The 18,421-nt window shown below is 41.4% G+C and overlaps 3 protein-coding genes across 3 annotated transcripts; 1 reads left to right on the forward strand and 2 right to left on the reverse strand.

Moving 5' to 3' along the window:
• Nucleotides 1–2,600: 2,600 nt before the first annotated feature.
• kctd12.1 (potassium channel tetramerisation domain containing 12.1) lies at nucleotides 2,601–6,415 on the reverse strand. The gene has a single exon (XM_086267422.1). The coding sequence runs from the start codon at nucleotides 6,268–6,270 to the stop codon at nucleotides 5,404–5,406; it is 867 nt and encodes a 288-aa protein (XP_086123548.1). The 5' UTR covers nucleotides 6,271–6,415; the 3' UTR covers nucleotides 2,601–5,403.
• Nucleotides 6,416–10,043: 3,628 nt separating this feature from the next.
• acod1 (aconitate decarboxylase 1) lies at nucleotides 10,044–13,135 on the forward strand. The gene is made up of 5 exons (XM_086265660.1): nucleotides 10,044–10,073; nucleotides 10,248–10,409; nucleotides 10,852–10,941; nucleotides 11,044–11,243; nucleotides 11,580–13,135. Exons 1-5 carry the CDS (start codon nucleotides 10,062–10,064, stop codon nucleotides 12,535–12,537), a joined length of 1,422 nt encoding a protein of 473 aa, XP_086121786.1. The 5' UTR covers nucleotides 10,044–10,061; the 3' UTR covers nucleotides 12,538–13,135.
• Nucleotides 12,659–18,263, reverse strand: LOC147311283 (glutamine amidotransferase-like class 1 domain-containing protein 3, mitochondrial). The gene is made up of 4 exons (XM_086265663.1): nucleotides 18,013–18,263; nucleotides 15,877–16,048; nucleotides 15,524–15,722; nucleotides 12,659–13,138 (listed from the first exon to the last, which is right to left on the reverse strand). The coding sequence occupies exons 1-4, from the start codon at nucleotides 18,205–18,207 to the stop codon at nucleotides 12,943–12,945; spliced, it is 762 nt and encodes a 253-aa protein (XP_086121789.1). The 5' UTR covers nucleotides 18,208–18,263; the 3' UTR covers nucleotides 12,659–12,942.
• Between the last annotated feature and the right edge of the window lie 158 nt (nucleotides 18,264–18,421).

Here is an 18,421-nt window from a genome sequence, read left to right on the forward strand (position 1 = left end):
AGATCCCGAGATAGTTTTGCGAGATCTCGCAAAAGTCCGTCTTAATTTTTTTTTCTCCCATGTCCCCTGCGGGGCTCCGTAGAGATGTGAAGTGAGTTGCTTTGGTTGTAACAACGACAGCAGTGGCTCCAGCAGCAGGTGCTTTGTTTCAAGGTTAGCATTAGTTAGTTTTCAGTTTGTAATTTGGGTATTTAGTGCCTATGAACACAAGTACGCATGTGGAACAAATAAATAATCCATATTGCTCTCAGTAATCTAATATTACTGCCTTTATGGTTTTATAATTTTTGCTACTGTTGTTCTCATGATGGCAAAAAAGATCCCACCAATGAGTCATTCGCTACTATGGCATTCAATCCTTTAGCTATGGCCCCATAGAATGACGTTTTTTTGTGTTTCATAAAGCTCAAATATTTTACAGCACTCTGCTTGCAGTTTTTTGGAAGAGGCTGTACTTGTCAGTTGATGTTGGTCGCCTTATGCTGAACTGATCCTAGTACGACCTTTACCATCACAAATCATCTGACCTGTTATGTATTCAAATAATTGCAGATTCAATTAATTTGCTATCAAACAAGTGGGTCCAAATGGTAATTGAATTAGGCCAGTGTAATGTAATTAAACCAAATTAGCAAAATAATTCATGCCCAATCACATCGTATTCTGTGACTAAAAGGTAGATTAAAGTTGGATCATTCCTCCCGAGCATTCTTTTTCTTTATTCAGTCATTAACTGAATAAGGTTGGACTGACTTTTATGTATCCATTACTGTATTTGCAGGGCATGGTGACCAGGTGTTTGAGCTGCCCGTCAGATAACTACAATATTCCCTGTCAGATTTAACCAAGGACCTTTGTTAGGACTCGTATCTCCTCTCCCTCTCCTCATTTCCTGTCAGCCTCAGCTGTCCAATGAATACAAAATTGCAAGGAAGAAAAGAGCCTTGACTGTGAGTGTCTATGTAAACAAGTAGACGCACGCATTTAGATTTCTATTTTGTTACTCATGCAGATTTTGAATGCCTCTATTTTCTGTTTGTGCTCAGTAGAAAAGACACTGAGCAAAATTAAATGTTTCATTTTTATGGGAAGAAAAAAGCTTCTTCTTTCACTGCAGAAAAAAAGCACTGCAGCATTTAAGTGGACTTCAGAAGCTCTGGTTAAAAAAGAAAGCTGGTAGTGCTTTTAATTAATCATTTATTTCTGCACTCACTTGTAGATTTTTCCCTTTCTCTTGAGTTCTCCAAAAGCCTTGTGAAACGCTACACTGTTATGATTTCACATAGCAGGGAGCGCTATCCTCCTGTGAGCCCCGACGGATCCGTATCCCCCCGTTGTGAAGTCAAGTTTAAAATGTTTTGCTGAATTAGAATAATGAAGCCCGTTGTCCAGAGTTAGGTTTGTGATGTGCTAATGAAACCGACTTTGATCTAAAGCGATTGAGGAGGCGTCCCGGGGAGATGCAAGCAATCTGCTGAGGTTCATATCAGGAAGCTGAACGGAGAGAGAACAGCAAATATAACAAGAAAGTGTGTTAGAAAGGAAAGAGCACTGATGATGTCTGACAGTCCAAAGTCATATATCTCTGTGGCTGACCTGCCACCTGACTCAATCTCTGACCTTCCTTCTTCGTTCTCTGTTATCCACTCATCACTCACAGGGAAAAACCTGAAGGCCCATTTATTTCATTTTGACATCGCTGAAAGGTAGCACATTCATGGGACGTGTCCTCCTCAGTATCTGTCATTCATGTTTACCATCTCATACATCATACAGTACTGCATATTGTTCTCATCATGCCTTTATTTATTGCCCCAGTGCAGCACCAAGTAGAATCATTGTCTTCATCCCCTTCTGTTGTTTCTTCACTTTTCTCTCATGTATTTAGAGTTAATAAGAAAAGTACAGTCAGAGCAACGCTTTTAGATTTCTGACTTCTGTGTTTAATAATGACCCTTTAAAAATTTGTAACAAAATACTAAAATGACTTTGTCTCTAGCCTGAATGAAGCATTACCAGAATCTAAAGCAGCATAGGGTATTGTATTACAGTGGAGACTAGTGAAAACTGTCCTAAAAGACTCTCTTTTGTGATTTCTTATCATTTAATTCAAATTGCAGCTAAGAGCCCTCTCTCGGGAATTGCAAAATTATGCTCTCTGTCTAAAATGTATCAAAGTGCAGAGTGGGGCTGGGTGTGCACGTGCTGCAACAGCTTGAATGATTGGCGTAGCAGTGAATAACATCGTTTGCCGCACATGTCCGAGTGGGTTTCCACCCACGGCCCCTGGGCATGCAAGTGTTGTGGAGTCTCTAAGTTGCTCGCGCTGCACCGTGTGTAAATGTGGGTGTGAATCCATCATTGTTTTTATGCAGAGCTCCATGACGAATGGCTGACTGATCCAGGGTGTTTCCCAACTTCAGAGCAGTTATTAGCGTGGTGTGTTTCAACTTCCCAGAAAAAATGAGAAAAAACAACATGAAAGAAATTCAATATAAGCTCTTGACCTCTTTTCCCAGATTTGTTTATTAGTCAGAACTCACCCGTGCGAGGGTCCGCGTGAGCTTTATTCAAATTCAAAGCACATGAATGTTTATAACTAGTATCAGATAATGCGGTCATATCTTATGAGACATCTTTCGTGTGCCCTGACAATTTCATCCAAGATTTCCAAGACTTCTTTGTATTCCAGGATGGAACTAAATCATTTAAAACAAAAATGATTCTTTTTTTAGCCAAATAATTTACATTTATGCAGCTGTGTAACAATATCTTAGTCACAGTAGTAAGTTATATAACATTGTGTGTGAAAATTTGTCCCAGTAACTGCAGCTGTTATTGCTGTGGTATGTCACACATTCATTCGGGCTGCCTCGTCCCTCGTCTGTTCATCCAGCTGTAAATAATCAACAGATATGATTGGATTTCATGCAGTATGGATAGCGTTACGCTTAAAAATGAGCCTGGGTTGCAAAGCTGCTATCGTGTTCTGTAGGACACTGCTCCTCAAAAACTCCTGGTCTGGCATAATTTCCTCTCAAGGGTGATAACATGTGAAAAGTTATCCTTCTGAACAGGATTGTACAATATTAATTGAAATGGAAGCGTTTCTTCACTAGTCTCCGCTGGGCTAATGGCTCTTTTCTGACTCGGTTTCCGTTCTGGCTCCACACACCCAAACACACACATATTTTTCCTTTCTTTTTTCTTTTCTTAACTGAGCCTAGGAAGAGAGACTTTATTTTTCCCTAATGTCTTTGTCCTCTGTGTGAGTGCAGCATCATTTCTCCCTAATTTACACTGATTTCTTTGTTGAATAACTCATAACAAATGGTTCAAAGTAAAGTATCTATCACTTGGCTCTCAGGCTTAACTTAGGAGACATACAATATAGGGCAGCTAAACTGGTATCAGCCAAGCAAACATCACTATAAACATTGCTTATGAGCTCTGATAATATCACCATCTTTTCTTCTCTTTTAATGAATTTGTTCTTTTCAGATTAACTTGCCAGGTCTGAATTTAAGTCGGTGTCACTTTGTTATATCTGGAGTGTATTTTTAGACTCTGGGGGTGGATGCACATGCTTATTCGCAAACATTTCCAGTTTAGCTGTGAGCCGGTGTGCATGCAAAGGTAAAGCTAACTTAGTAAAAGTGCTCAAGATATCTTACGGTAGGAAAGGTTGAGATATTGCTAATAACAAAAATGACCTCTTGGTTCAGTATCTCAGCGAGCCACAAGAGAAAGCCTGCATGAGCCATCTTTTGTTTTTGTCACCTGTTCCTTTCCTGATGTGACACATCTAAATGTCACACAGGAAAAGACAAAATTACATAAATGGAAAAGCCTGTCTGCATAATTATCTTTAAGAGTGCATTTATTATGAACCATTTATATACAAACAGTAATGTCTAAATTGTCAACCTCATGAAAAGAACCTTTCTCCAACATTCTTGAACCAAATTGAAGCAGAGTGATGCATTTAGCAAAGATGTTCCCTTTGGGTGGATGTCCCGGACCCCTACAGAGACTGTGACTCTGTAAGCCCCCGATTTCTTATAATCCCACCCGTGGCCTTGAATGTGGGGACTTTTTTTTACATGTCTGTTTTGAATGAAACGTATAATCCAGGACTGGCTGTACGCTGGCCAGTCAAAAAAAAATCCGTCCCCCACAGCCGAGGTACACCAATCGAATCTCCATTCATCCACAGTCCCTGGCGGACTGAACCCTCCTATTTGTGTGCAGCTGGACCCTTTCATTATTTACACTTGAAATGATAATGACATCATGTGTGCACAGCTGCACTATTTGCATCCACGCTGCATGCTGATGAAATTGTGTACCAAAATGGATAGGTAGGAGGGAAAAAAGGATGCTCCTGCAATATTTAAAGGCTTGTCTCTTCAGATGTGGAGCTTGTTTGTTGGTTTTTTGTTTTTGTTTTTTTGGGGGGGGTGGGGTATAACAGGGCAAAGGTTACTGGGAAGCACATAGCACCTTATAAGGGAAGTTTGCAAATGTGATACAATAAGTGGGAGGCAAGGAAAGTTCAGAGTCAGGATTTTGTAAGTCATGCGTGAGTGCAATGACAAGCAGAGACACTACTCTGTAACACGTCGCTTCTGGGTTAAAACTGTGTGACAAATTTTGTCGAGCTGGCGGCTCCACTGCCATGACGGAGTGAGATTTCTGTGTAGGGCATCTCTCTTTGAGGCTGACTCTTTGATTCCCCCACTGAGGATGGTTTAAAAGGTTGGAGAGAGGTGAATGCCACTATTTTTGTTGTTGTGTAATCTTTGTGCAGACATTAAAAGGAAGGTAGGATGACTGGCAAATGGCTGAGAATAACAGAGTTAGAAGACTTTATTTGTAATGAGTAAGTTTATAACAAATACAACTCTACCAACACTTCACATACAAGTACAATCGTGTCAGTGATAGAACTGCTATAAGAGCCTATTAGATAATACAAAACTTGGCCAAACAAGTGCTCGAGCAAGCCTAGAAGTCACAATGACACTGAATACTAATTGCTGCTGGTCTGTTCCTGGATGCCACTCAATTCACACAGCACTGAGTCAGACATGACTGAAACATTGACATGCAGTTCTATGAGATGGAGATGATGTTTGCAGTGCTTTGAGTTTTGCTCACTTTGAACCTCAGAACAGCTTCATCTTTTCAACCCATCTTAACAAAGTCTTGTGTGTAAAATAATTTGTTGGGGGATGAGGGAGCATTTTGTGTCTAATTTCTGGCAATAATGGAGCAATATGGTACAGTCACTCCTTAACAAAAGTCACCAATCAGCACAGAAACTGCACTACTCTTCGAAGACATTCCTCTGTGGTGTGAAATGTAGGTATATTTACACGGATGTGGCGCGAATGGTGTTGGTTATTCCCGACAGAAAACGTATTCAGTGTAGCTTGTCCAAATTTTGTCTTCATTGGGATCGTTGCTGGTGTAGGCACAGGTGCCTGTGGAGCTGCAGGCCACCATGTGGAATCCCGCTTCTGTCAGCTTGTCAAATGCCTGCTCTAGAAAATTATACTTGAGATAGTACCGGGATGTGTATCTCTCAGGGGGCCTGTCCGGGTCTCTGCTCTCATTCAGCGTGTCCCCAAACACTTCTTTGGCCAGAGAGGTCTTACCGCAAACTGTGATGCGCGCCACTCTCCTGAACTTGGCATCGGTTTGGATGTCTCTGCCAATAGTGTACGAGCCGCGGTATCCTATCGTGATGTAGCCGGACTTTCTAGAGTCCAGAGACGGGGAGCGCATGGCTCCGCTGACAGACATGGTGCGTAAAGTCTCCAAGCCGCCGGAGGAGCCGCACTGCTGCCCGCCGTCTTCTGTGTCGCTCTGGCTGATCTCCTCGCTGATTGAATTCTCTTTACTCACCCGGGGATTGAGGCGTTTTGCGAGGTCCCGAAGCTGGAAAAAGTCAGCCTCTCTCTGCAGCCGACTTTTCTCGGGGAAGTAGTCCGGGAGGACCAAGTTGAGGTCTCGGAGATAGTCGAGGATGTAGCGGAACAAGAACCCATCCCTGTCCAAGAAGAAGCGCCCTTTGCTGTCTCTCGCCAACTCCTTTGGTGACTTCTTGCTGAACATGTTCCACAAGAGTGAGTCTGGGACGGCGATCAGAGTTTTGTGTCTGGTGACATAAACCTGTCCGCCGACATTCAGCTCGATGATCTCGGAAAACTGGGCGCCCGAATCCCCGCAGTTGGACACTCCGCGCTCTGTGTCCGCCAGTGCCATCTTCTCTGAGCTGCTTCACTGATGTGGAATCAGTGGAAACACTGAGACACCACAGCGGCAGCAGCTCGTTTATGAAGCTTGGGCTTACTGCGTGCGTGCGTACCGGGAGGTGACTGCTGAATTAACATTTAACTATTGAATGACTGTGAAGAGTGCCAATGCTGCTCTCCCTCCTCATCCACAGAGAGAGAGAATCTATGTATCCACCAGAAACGTCACCTTCCTCCTGACCTTGTAGCGCAAATACCGATGTGATAAAATTACAGCATGTGTGGGTGTTTTTTTTTCTCTCCAAATGAATGCAAATCCATTAGGATCACACACAAACCAGAGACTATGAAACTGGTCCAAGTCATTCCCTTAAAAAGATGTTTGGAAAATATGGAAATAGTGACACCCATTGCATTTGTAAAGGAAATGCAGCCAGCATTCAGCGCATGCTCACATATTAATTACAGTTAGGGCCATAACATTTTGTTAGTGAGTTTTGTCACTGTATCTCATCACAGTGGATTTTAAATCTAACAATTAAGATGTGATTGAAGTGTACACTTTCAGCTTTAATTGAAGAGGTTTCGCAAAAGTGTTACATTAAGTGTTTAGAAATTATGGCCATTTTTATACACAGTTATTTGTTTTCAGAGGCTAGCATAATTTTACATGTAAGGAACTTTGTTAACACTTGGATGAACATTTTTTGCAGTCGATCCCTACATGAAATCTACAAGCCTATCTCCACAAGAGTGTTCTTGACTTGGCCAAATGTTTTGAAGGTGTTTTTGTTAACCAGGGAAAGAATTCTGTGGTCATCCACATCCTTTGTCTTCTGTTGTGTTCCACGCTGTTTCACGTTTCTGAGCTCACTAGAGCCTTCCTTTTTTATTGTCTTATTTTGTTGTGTTATTGGTTGATTTTTCAGCCTAACAATGGCCTCCTTCAGTTGTATTTACCTCACACCAAGCATTCCAAGATACCCAAAAAAGGTCAGCACTTGAAATCAGCACCACGTCTTAGTTTGTTGTGGACGAATAAGAAAAATGTTTAAATGTTTAATGTTTAAATGTCCAGTCACTTTTGAACCTTTGGAAATGGGGAACCAAGTATAAAAATGGCTGTAATTCCTAAACAGTTAATACAGTCCTTTTATTTCACCACTTTAATTTAAGCTGAAAGTCTGCACTGTAATCACATGCTGATTTAAAATCCACTGTGGTGGTGTACAGAAGCAAAATTACACAAACTGTATCGCTTTTTTTTAATTTTAAGGTCTAACCATCCTAACCTAATTCTAAATGCTAATTAGTAACTTACACACACACAGAGAGAGAGAGAGAGAGAGAGAGAGAGCTCTCTAACAGCCATTTAAAGAAGGAAAGAATTACTGTAATTAGTCGTTTCAAACAACAGTTCTTAATCAGTGTTTTCAGCACTGCATCATATTCCTTCAATGCAGGTCTACTACTATCCCACTTCATACTTTATTCTTTCACAAAGTGGTTCTAAAGTGGTGCTATGACCCGAGCAGCCCAAGCCGAAGGGGGAAGAACGTAACATGAATGATCCAGGTGGGGAGGGTTGAGTCACAGATAAAAGGTTCTGATGGGTATAATTTATTAATTGAGTAAAACCTTTTTAAAAGAATAAATTCAAACCTGTGATACCTAAGTATACTTTCTAAACAAAATGAGAAAATGAGAAAAACCAAACAGAAGGAGTGATAACTGTAATTCTAGTGTAATCTAGGCAGAGAACCAGCTTATTGTTGTGCAGGAGCATGTTATACTAAACCTGAGCCAGTCTCGGGGGCCAGACATAAAACAACACAAGGCACATTCAATTTCAACATCTTAGGAGAATCAGACATGGCAGGCTGTTTACACAGTCCCAAGAATTACATGAAGGCAGAGCAGTCAGTGAACACAAATCCAGACATCAATCATGGGCAAACACTATAAAAAAACATTTAAGCTACAATAGAGGAAGTAGTGTCTAAAATTCTTGCCATATACATGAGAAATCAGTCACATTGCACTATGTGACATGCAAGATAGATGCATAAAACATTAATATAACCCCTAACTTATTACAAATCTTAAACTTAAACTATAGTAATGAAATGACTGACTTTCTGTCTACAAACTAAAGTTCTCATTAAGTCACTTACAAGCAAAAATATGCCAGAAACACATTTAATAATCATCCAGTGCAATATTTGCTTTGCTTCTTTTATGATATTGCTGGTGGTGATTTTCTTGAGTGTGTGTTGTGGGATATTTTGGCCATGGGTGACATTTAGGAAGTTTCAAAGTTGCACCATTTTGTGAAAGCACGGAGCATTAGAGTCACAGTCACGTGGACCTCCTGTCTCAGGGAGAGTGATCCACCAAAGCCTTGTTCTTATAGATTTTTATGTTATTGCAGTTTTTAAGAGCACAGTATCTTTTCTTTTTTTTATTTAGTTAGGTAGAAAGTTTTATTCAGCTTTATCTTGGACATAATTACACAAATCTGAGCAAAATGTTACATAGTGTATCAGCTTAATCTGTATAATACAAAAAGAGCAGCTGGAAAGGAAGCACATTATGGAATTACATAATTAAGCCCTTCCATGTAAACTAATCTTTTTGAAAAGAGAGAAACACAACCAAGTTTTCCTCATTTTTACATGAAATGGATGAATTTGTTTCACTTTCATTTCTTCAAAGACTTTGGTTTACCATCAGAGTTTACCCGGAAAACAAATAACAATCAGTGATAACCATTAATAAGCCCACGTTTATATGCAAACTGGACCAGATGGAGATTTGGGGTTTGCAGTTGTGAGCGACTGGTAACAATAAAACTTAAGCCACAGCTTTTGGTTCAATAATCAGCGGCTGAAAATGAAAAACTCTTTATCACGTGATTTTCACCTATTTCATTTCTGCATTTATAAACTTCCCCTTGCACATCAATGAATTTCCATTACTGGGCACCATTATGAAAGTTGAATTAGTGTATGTGTGTGGATGTGCACAACTACATATTCACATACAGTATATATCTGCATATACACACACACACATGCATCTATAAATATATAACCCACAATTGTTGGGTTTTTCCCTGTATGTATTATTGTAGGGTCTACCTTACATTATAAAGCGCCTTGAGGTGGCTGTTGTTGTGATTTGGCGCTGTATAAATAAAATTGAATTGAATTGTAAGATTGGACACAAGAATAAGCATATTGCATGTTTGGACTGAACATGAGTTTATGTATATGTAATGCATATATCTGAGGGCTGATAAGATGAGTCTGAGCAGTAGATCAGTGCACTTGCACAAGTTATTTACATTGTGAGTTATAAAGTGTACATAAGGGTGTGTGTCCAGAGGAGCAGGAGATTGAATTGGACAGAAGAAAATTGCATATGTAGGATGAATATAGTTACTGTGGGATCGAGTTTAGCAGTCTTACAGTTTTAGGAGCAACATTTTATTTTAAGTCGTGTGATTGAATCATGTGTGCCTACTAAAACACAGAAAACTAAAACACAGAAAATGTTGTCAATTTCAAAATCAGCTGTCACAAGATTTTGTTGTGTGCAGATTGTGCAGACTCCCCAGTGCACTGGCAACCAGCATAAATGAAAAGACAGCATTGAGTCATTGCGAAAGTTCCCACTTCTCATCCTAGTGGGTTTTTAGCCACTTTGGAAATTTGGCAGTCCAGCCCTCAGACAGAGTAATTATAAAAGCCAGCTATGCTTGGATGTTTAGTCACTTGAAGAGCTTGTGAAGACTGAACAATGCTTCGCAAGGTACTGTTGGTTGCTGTATGAGCTTTAATAAAGGCACCTTTTGGAAAGTATTTTTGGCTTTTGGTGACCTGCAGTATAGCTTAGCATCTTAACTTGATTATAGCCACAATAAGCTGCACCTTCTCTGGAGGTCTGCATGATTTGAACTGACTAGCCCCGTGGAATGTTTTTCAGGGTATCACAGAGAGCTTTGGAGCTGGGATCCATGCCCTCAACACCTCACAGCTGACAGATGGTGTGATTAACAGGAGCAAAAGGATGATGCTGGACACCCTCGGTGTCGGACTATTAGGAACCAGAACAGCTGTCTTCAATAAGGCTCTGAAGTACAGTCAGGTACAGTGAACTGCATTTACCCTATAACTGCAAAAACAACTGCTGACAAATATTTGCTTATGATGTGGGTAGATGTAGAAGATGCTCATTTAATTCTACACAGTAACTAGTAATACATGAGTACTTTGTATCTATTGTCAGTGATCACATAAAAATCTTTATATGGGCTCATCAGAGGTTGTTTGTGCAGCTGAAATTAAAATACTCTTCTGCTTATCGGTGGATTTCCTTTACATACGATCGGTCCTGCTAACTAACTCGCTTCATTTGTGCCCTGATTGCAATCTTGACAAATTATTAAGTTGTTTTCCATAACATGTTGATGACTGATTATCCAGTCAAGTCTTGCACTTCTTTAATAGTCCGGTTTGTGATTAGAATCTTCTTTCTGCTGCTAGTTATTTTTGATATGTCATTTATACTCATATTAATGTGCCTCCAGTTGTTCACATCGCGGGAAAGGAGCAGCGTTTGGGGTCAATCAGATATAATTCTGCCTCCTCATTACGCTGCATTTGTTAATGGCATCGCTGTAAGTTTGGATTTCTACAAAAGCAAAAATCTGCAGAAAACAGGAATTATGATCCAGCTCTGCTTCGATCCCTGATCACGTCTTTGCCTGACTGTCTATTAGGTTCACTCCATGGACTTTGACGACACTTGGCACCCTGCGACTCATCCCTCGGGCGCCGTCCTACCTGCGCTGCTGGCCCTGGCAGAGACACTTCCCAGCCAGCCCTCTGGTCTGGATCTCCTGCTAGCCTTCAATGTTGGCATTGAAGTTCAAGGCAGACTGATGAGGTTCTCCAAAGAAGCCTACAACATCCCTGAAAGGTATCAAGTTTGGAAATATTTTCAGCTCTGGAATAAATTTATTCTCCAGCTCATTTAGATTAGAAAGACTAGAGCATTTGATTCACCAGTACCTAGTGCTGTCAAGCCAAGAAAACAGTTTTGGTTTCATTTTGGGTTTCAGAGGTGGATGTGGTGACTGGATTCTGGTTTGTGCTCACATGAAAATACCTTATAAGGAGAAATCACAAAAACCTTTAAAAATGACTAAACTGATGATTAAAATACATATGAACTGTTTGATTAATGAAGCAGTGATTCCAGTTAATCAGAATCACTATGTCACGCTTGAGTAAATCTTGTTGTTTTGCTTCTCAGATTCCACCCTCCCAGTGTTGTTGGAGTGATGGGCAGCGCTGCAGCCTCGGCTAAGCTCCTCGGTCTGTCCCCTGAACAGTGCATTCATGCTCTTGCCATAGCAGCCTCCTCTGCTGGGGCGCCTTTAGCCAACGCTGCCACACAGACCAAACCTCTCCACATTGGAAACGCTGCTCGGAGAGGCCTAGAGGCCGCTCGGCTGGCCCAGATAGGACTGAAGGGAAATCCAGCCATACTGGATTTGGACAGAGGGCTTGGTGTTTACTACAAAGACTACAGTCCCTCCGCTATGGCGGATTCTGCTGTGAGAGCATATAAATGGATTCTGGAAGATCAGGACGTGGCATTCAAACGCATCCCCGCTCACCTCGGGATGCACTGGGTTGTCGATGCAGCTCTAGCAGCCCGGGAAAAGCTCCAAAACGCAGTCGGCAAATTTGACCTCAGCCAGATCCGGCATGTCACACTTCGGGTGCCTCCATCCAAGTACGTTAACTGCCCGTTACCTGCCACAGAACACCAAGCCAGGCACTCGTTCCAGTTCAACGCCTGCACCGCACTGCTGGATAACAAGGTGACCGTGGCGTCTTTCGGCGACGCTCAAATCGGCCGATCCGCTCTGAAGGAGCTCCTGGGCAAAGTCAGCTTGGAGACGCCGGAAGATAACCTGCCCAGTTTTGACAAGATGTACTGCGAGGTCGAGATAGCGACGCACCAGGGGCCGAGCTACACAGCCAGATGTGACACTTTCTACGGCCACTGGCGGAAGCCGCTGACTCTGAAGCACCTGGTGGATAAGTTCAGTGTGAATGCTTCGTCTGTGCTGTGCACAGAGGGAGTGGAGGGGGTCATTGATGTTATAGGAAACATTGAAAGGGTGGCAGATTGCTCAATATTGGGTTCATATCTGAGAATGACAAGTAATCAAGAGCACCTGGACAGAATGAGGATTTTGTAATTACACACATATCTTTATATGAAGCTTTGTATTCTTTTCAAGAAAGTACGAATTAAATAATAACCGTGTAAATATGTTGTACATACTTTTTTCTCTTCTGTGGTCAGAAATAAACTGAACCTTTTTTCTTGTATTCGTTTATTTATTTATTTGTTTCTGAGAACATTATCCTCACCTGCAGCTGATTCTCTAAAATGTGACAGATGTGGGGCGGAGCCACGACAGCAGCAGTAAAACTGACACGCAAACTCAAAAATTCAGCTCACAAGGAGCTCAGTTCTGCTACTCTAGATTATCTTTTAGTGCTTTTAATCACTTCAACACCATTCTGCAACCAGCTCAGCAGACATCTACCGCACAGCTTGCAAAAGTCTTTTCCTTGTTTCGACCTTCTACTGATTACACTCAGGCGAGTTTCAGGACGCCCTGGACCATCGATCCGATTCCATCAAATATCTCGTGGATCGGAGCGTTGCACATGAAGGCACAGGTGGTGACCAGCTTGTTCTTTTCGTCCACGTGGCTCTCGCCGACGCCCTTGCTCACGTGCTTGCAGCCCAGCTGGTTGATGGCCGCTGCAGTGTCAGCGGTGTCTGGATACCTGAGAGGTGGGGGAGAAGAGGCACTACTTAATGTTTTGCTGCTCAAAGCAGATTTCTGCAAACATCTTAGGAACATTTGAGGTTTTGCTTTTAACAACTGGAAATTTCTATTTATATGTTTTGGAGATGCATCAATTATGCCTGCAAACTGCATTTACAGAGGGACTTTCCACCTTAACATGGAAAGAACCCAACAGTTTTTGCTTCCTATTTACACAAACACACCAGTGATTGTCCTGTCAATCAAATATTTAGCATCCTGCACAGTGCACCAGTGGGTCTCACTCATTAACTACCTAATATCTAATCTGCCAATCACATTACAGCAACATTTAGGCATGTAGACACGGTCAAAGACTGTGTGTTGAAGAGCTAAATCACTCAAAACAGCCAATATTTTATAAGAAAGACCTTTGTTTACCCAGCACAAAGGGGAAAAATAACTAGCATCCAAATCAGATATCTACTGAAACATGCATTGGTTACTGGTATCAGCCACATTTATGTAAAAGCACACTTGCAAGAAGACATCGGCCAGATTAAATGTTTACATGGTACATTTTTTCTTCTATTCTGTTAATTTTTAAAAATAATTTTATAATATTATTTTGCCTGTAAACAAAATCATGATCTCAACTGATTGTTGGCTTTGACATCTGTCAACCGATCAATTGGTCCAAGTGTCAGTCAGCCACCACTCTGACAAAGACGGATCCTCTCCTAAGTCCTTTTTTAAAAATCTAACACTGTAATCAAATTAATTTGTCATGGAAACAGGAAGAAATTGTGCAACAGGACAGGCAGACTGGCTGTAAACAAGCCCACGCCCAGCACGTGGTAGTCTCTGGAAACAACTGTTTGCACTAGGGCTGGGCCATATTATACCGTTCATGGTAATACCGGTATAATGTTAGGCAACGATAGGAAAATGAAATATCGCGATAGAATGGGAGTAAAACGCGCATGCGCAGTGCCTTTGTTTTCATACGCACATGGCCGATTGTTGAGTGAAACAGATGAACCAGAATTGGTTAGTAAAAATGGTGCAACTTCCGTGATGTGGAACTGGTTTGGTGTTTGTCCGTCAGATACACAACAAAGCACATTTTTTTGCAGAACATGCAAGCGGCCGTTGTTATTGTCATATTTGTCAGACTAAGATGCTCTTAAATCTGGGAGTAATCTGGGTCCTAAACTCTGTATGCTTCAGGTCAAACAACACTGCAGCATCACTGAGAGTTAAAAACTGTCTAAATTCTTTCATCTTTAATAAAACGATCAGCATTGCTGCTTTACCAGGTGTAACTATAAAGTTTAACTTCCAGGCATCCATGAAAACAAAAGTTATTACATTTAACGGAGTTAGAAGTTAGCAGGAAGCTAGCGGAAGTTAGCTCGCTAGTTTCGCTAGTTACCTAAGCATGATATTGCATGTTCTGACTGAGAGATTTCTGAAAAAAATCAAACGTTCAGCTCTGCTATCACTTCCAACATAAATGAAGACAGGAAACTAAACAGCAGTGACGTTTGTAGGGTTACTGAAGTTGGGCTAGCTGGTATATAATGATGTGCTACGTGATCGCTAGCGACACAGCTATGTTAGCATAACATAAACAGTGAAGCTGGAGGACGAACACTAACACTTTTCCACTTATAAAAGTTAACGTGAAGGTTCTTCATGGTTAGAGACAAATGCAATCGCATGGCAGGATGCTGTAAACGGACCAAACTTCAGTCAGGAGAACAACTGAGATAATCCGTCCACAATACGAGGTTAGTCATTAATATACTGCAACAACATGGGAATAGAGCAGCTGCCAGAGAATTCAACATTAATGAATCAATGGTACAGAAGTGGAGGAAGCAAGAAGAATGAGTTTAATAAAGTTTGATTTATCTGACTGCTTTGTTTCGCTTAATGTGCCTTATAATCCTGTGCACCTTATGGTCCGAAAAATACGTACTGCACACTGCAGTTTAATGTTGCAAAGCACCTCTTTTTAACTTCAGTGGATATTATACATGGTTATGCTCAGGATATGTCAGCCCATTTCTACTGGAAATGCCTTTTGGTTAAACTTTCAGCAAGGAATTTGCATTTGCACTGTTACATTTTTATAAAGCTTTAATGTACATAAAAACCAGCTTCTTGTTTAAGTGAAAATAAATGGAAGGTTGTCTTTTTGCGCTAGTAATGTTGTGGAGCTGTATTTTGTCTCGCATCAATTATATCGTCAGTTATATCGTTATCGCAAATTTTCAAATATATATCGTGATAAATATTTTTGGCCATATCGCCCTGCTCTAGTTTGCACACAACAATTGCAGCATTTAAAAGTCCAAACTTAGAACGCAAACAAGGAAGTCCATGTTGCATTTCTCACTTGTCGTCCTTTTCGATGCCGACGGTGACCTCGCACCCAGGGATCACTTTGGCAGCCAGCACAGGTGAGATGCAGCAGAGGCCGATGGGTTTGCCTTCGCTGTGGAACGCCTGCAGAGCAGCCTTGACCTCGTCATTTACAGAGCAGTCCTTGCCCTGCACTGCCCACGTACAGAGATTCTTCGCAGCTCCAAAGCCGCCTGTAAAACACCAAAAATGAGGAAGACGTGTGATTAATGTCTGGATGTACATAAGCCAGAAATACAAACTTCAGTTTCGACCTTACTCAGACCTTCCCAACATCTTTTTTCTGTAGGCTTCGATTGTACCAACGAAATACATATGAACACAAACCTGGGAAAATAACAGCCTCGTGCTCTTTCACGCTGAGCTTAGACAGATCCTGGATGTTTCCACGGGCCAGCCTTGCGCTCTCCACCAGCACATTCCTCTTTTCCTGAGAAGGCGCACCTTTCAGGTGATCTACCACATGCATCTGGTCAATATTGGGTGCGAACATGTTCACCTGGAGGTGATAAAAGCAGCAGAGACGAGTTCAAAAACAAAAAAAACAAAAAAAAAAAGCACACCAGGCAACTAATAATGATTGTTAACATCACAATTCTTGAAGCTAACTCAACAGAACTTCTGTCAGAGCAGCATTTCAAAACCTAAGAATATCTGCATTTCGCAACACTTTCCCTGACTCATAGTGGACCTTTGACTGATGACTACTCTTGTAAGCTTGAGACATGTGTCTGGGTCATTCCATGTTAATTCCTGAAAAATGAAACTTTGTAAGACGAATTTGAGAAAATTTCCAGTCCCAACTGTCATTTCTGTCCTTGAGGAAAAAAGAGAAATCTTTCACGGGATGAAGGCAGCTCTGTTTTTAAACATTTATCTACCATTGTTGTTGTGAGGGGTTAGCTAGGTCCTTAAATATGTAGGGTAAATATGAGGTATGGACTCTAAGGAGTGCAATTTGTAACAAGGTAGCAACTAGTAATGTGCAGTAATAAGACATGTTGCATAATTGAGAAATTCTCTAACACCAATCAAAGTAGTAATAACAATAATATAGTGATATTAATAGTTGTAACCACTTAGTATTACTAAACAGAAGTCCTAACACACGAGGGAAGAAAGTGTTTCAATGCATGTCTTATAGAGGGTTACCTGAAGTATGTGTGCTTTTCTGTTACTGGTGGCTCTTTGAAGAGCACCAAACCTTTTAATAGGCAGGACAAAAATTTCTGTTATGAGATATGCCTGACCAGTTGCTTTGGTGACTGATTAGTCCAGCTGGAGGGTTACGATTGGTTATATTACTAACAGAAATTAAGAAACGCCTCAAGCCTCAAAACTAAAAAAAGTCTCATTAAAACATAAATAAAATTAAAATCCCATCATGGTCAGCTTGCACCTCTACATGCAGAGCGCTAAATAGACACCAGGTGGATGCTTCCACTCAGAGGCTCTAAGTTAATGTGATACGTTTTTGAATTAATTTCCTCAGAGTGCTCCAGCCAAAACTGCAACACTTATAAACAGATTTAACTGCACACATAGGTAGAGTTGAAAGGCTTGGAAAAGTCACTTGGCCATTTAGAGGTTTGCACTGCTGGTAAGAAAAAGGACACACTATCACGCTCTCTGGGCCCGTTTTCTGGACTTTTACAAACCATTCCTTTAAGGCCGGTACAGAGAGCTGCTGAAAGTACACGGGCCTTCACATTTCACTGAAGCTACCCATCAGCAGCTCAGACAGGACCATATACTGATCAAACTGGTTGCCTCAGGGACCCTTTCAAACGTCCAAATAATGAAAGAGTTGCCTTATAAGAAACAACCAATTAAACTCAGATGTGGCATCCTTCCTGCTTAACCAGTGAAGGCTGTTATCGGCTATAAAACATATATCAGTACTGGTGCATTTGTCAAATATGAAAACTTAATTTCTCTGGGAATAATGGAGAAAATGATGGTGTCAGCAGCAAAAATCTTGTTATGTCAGGACACAGTTTGTTCAGCAGAGTGCAGCATTTTCCCTCAGCAATTACTCTAAAAGACCCAACACAGCTTGAAACATTTACTACACAAATAATAGCACACCATACTTACTGGCAAAAAATAAATAAATAAACATGGCGGACCAGATAAGCTTTACTAAGAGTTGGGTGTTTTTTTTCTTGGGGGCAGATAACTGTTGAGGTTAAGGAACTTTAAATACTTCGGTGCATTTCAGTCGTTTATTATTCAGCAGTTTGCACAAAACATTCTGCAAGGCTGTTCGTGTCACTGTGCGCAGTCTGGTTAACAGGTAGAGGTCAAAGGACGCTCACGGGTCGGACTGCAAATAAAAAGTGCAAAAATCGTAGAAACTGCCCAGCACGGAGAAGTGGAAGCGGACAAACTGGAAGCTAATGAACATTTCTGATGTGTTCCCTCCAGGGGCAGCGGCAGATAAAATCAGCGTGTCACACTTACAGTCGCACCCCCTCTGCTCAGATGGACCAAAACAGCGGAGGCCTCGTGGATCTCGCTGCCGTCATAGACGCCGCAGCCCGCCAGCACCACAGCCACGCGTTTGCCCATCTGCGCTGAATAATAACTGCTGCTCACGGTCTGGAGGGTCCTAGCTGTCAGTAAGTTGCGACCACAGTGCTGCAGAAGACTGAGCATGGCGGACTGTCAGCGGACAAAACGCCCCCGGATGCCGCTTCTTCTTCTGCGCTTTAAAAAGTAGTTTGACGCGCCCTCTTACGCCATCGTGTGTCCTCACCTGAGCACTACAGCTTTTTAATAATTGAGTAATACTTAGATTGAACTGCTAAAACTGTGTTTTAAATATAAAGGTTACAAATATTTAGGTAAATATTGTAAAAAAAAAAAAAAA

Source organism: Aulonocara sp. 'chitande type north' Nkhata Bay, linkage group LG16, assembly GCF_057382095.1.
Source record: "Aulonocara sp. 'chitande type north' Nkhata Bay isolate Kocher_YH1m ecotype deep benthic linkage group LG16, A_spYH_male_GT1.1, whole genome shotgun sequence".
NCBI lineage: Eukaryota > Metazoa > Chordata > Actinopteri > Cichliformes > Cichlidae > Aulonocara > Aulonocara sp. 'chitande type north' Nkhata Bay.

What these genes read in the sequence shown, in the direction of transcription:
- kctd12.1 (XM_086267422.1), bottom strand. Translation starts at nt 6,270, where the DNA reads ATGGCACTGGCGGACACAGAGCGCGGAGTGTCCAACTGCGGGGATTCG.
- acod1 (XM_086265660.1), top strand. An exon ending in AGGCTCTGAAGTACAGTCAG is followed by an intron (nt 10,410 to 10,851) that starts GTACAGTGAACT and finishes ATGTGCCTCCAG; the next exon opens with TTGTTCACATCGCGGGAAAG. An exon ending in CATTTGTTAATGGCATCGCT is followed by an intron (nt 10,942 to 11,043) that starts GTAAGTTTGGAT and finishes ACTGTCTATTAG; the next exon opens with GTTCACTCCATGGACTTTGA.
- LOC147311283 (XM_086265663.1), bottom strand. Translation starts at nt 18,207, where the DNA reads ATGCTCAGTCTTCTGCAGCACTGTGGTCGCAACTTACTGACAGCTAGG. An exon ending in CGAGGCTGTTATTTTCCCAG is followed by an intron (nt 15,723 to 15,876) that starts GTTTGTGTTCAT and finishes GGTGTTTTACAG; the next exon opens with GCGGCTTTGGAGCTGCGAAG. An exon ending in GGCATCGAAAAGGACGACAA is followed by an intron (nt 13,139 to 15,523) that starts GTGAGAAATGCA and finishes CCCACCTCTCAG; the next exon opens with GTATCCAGACACCGCTGACA.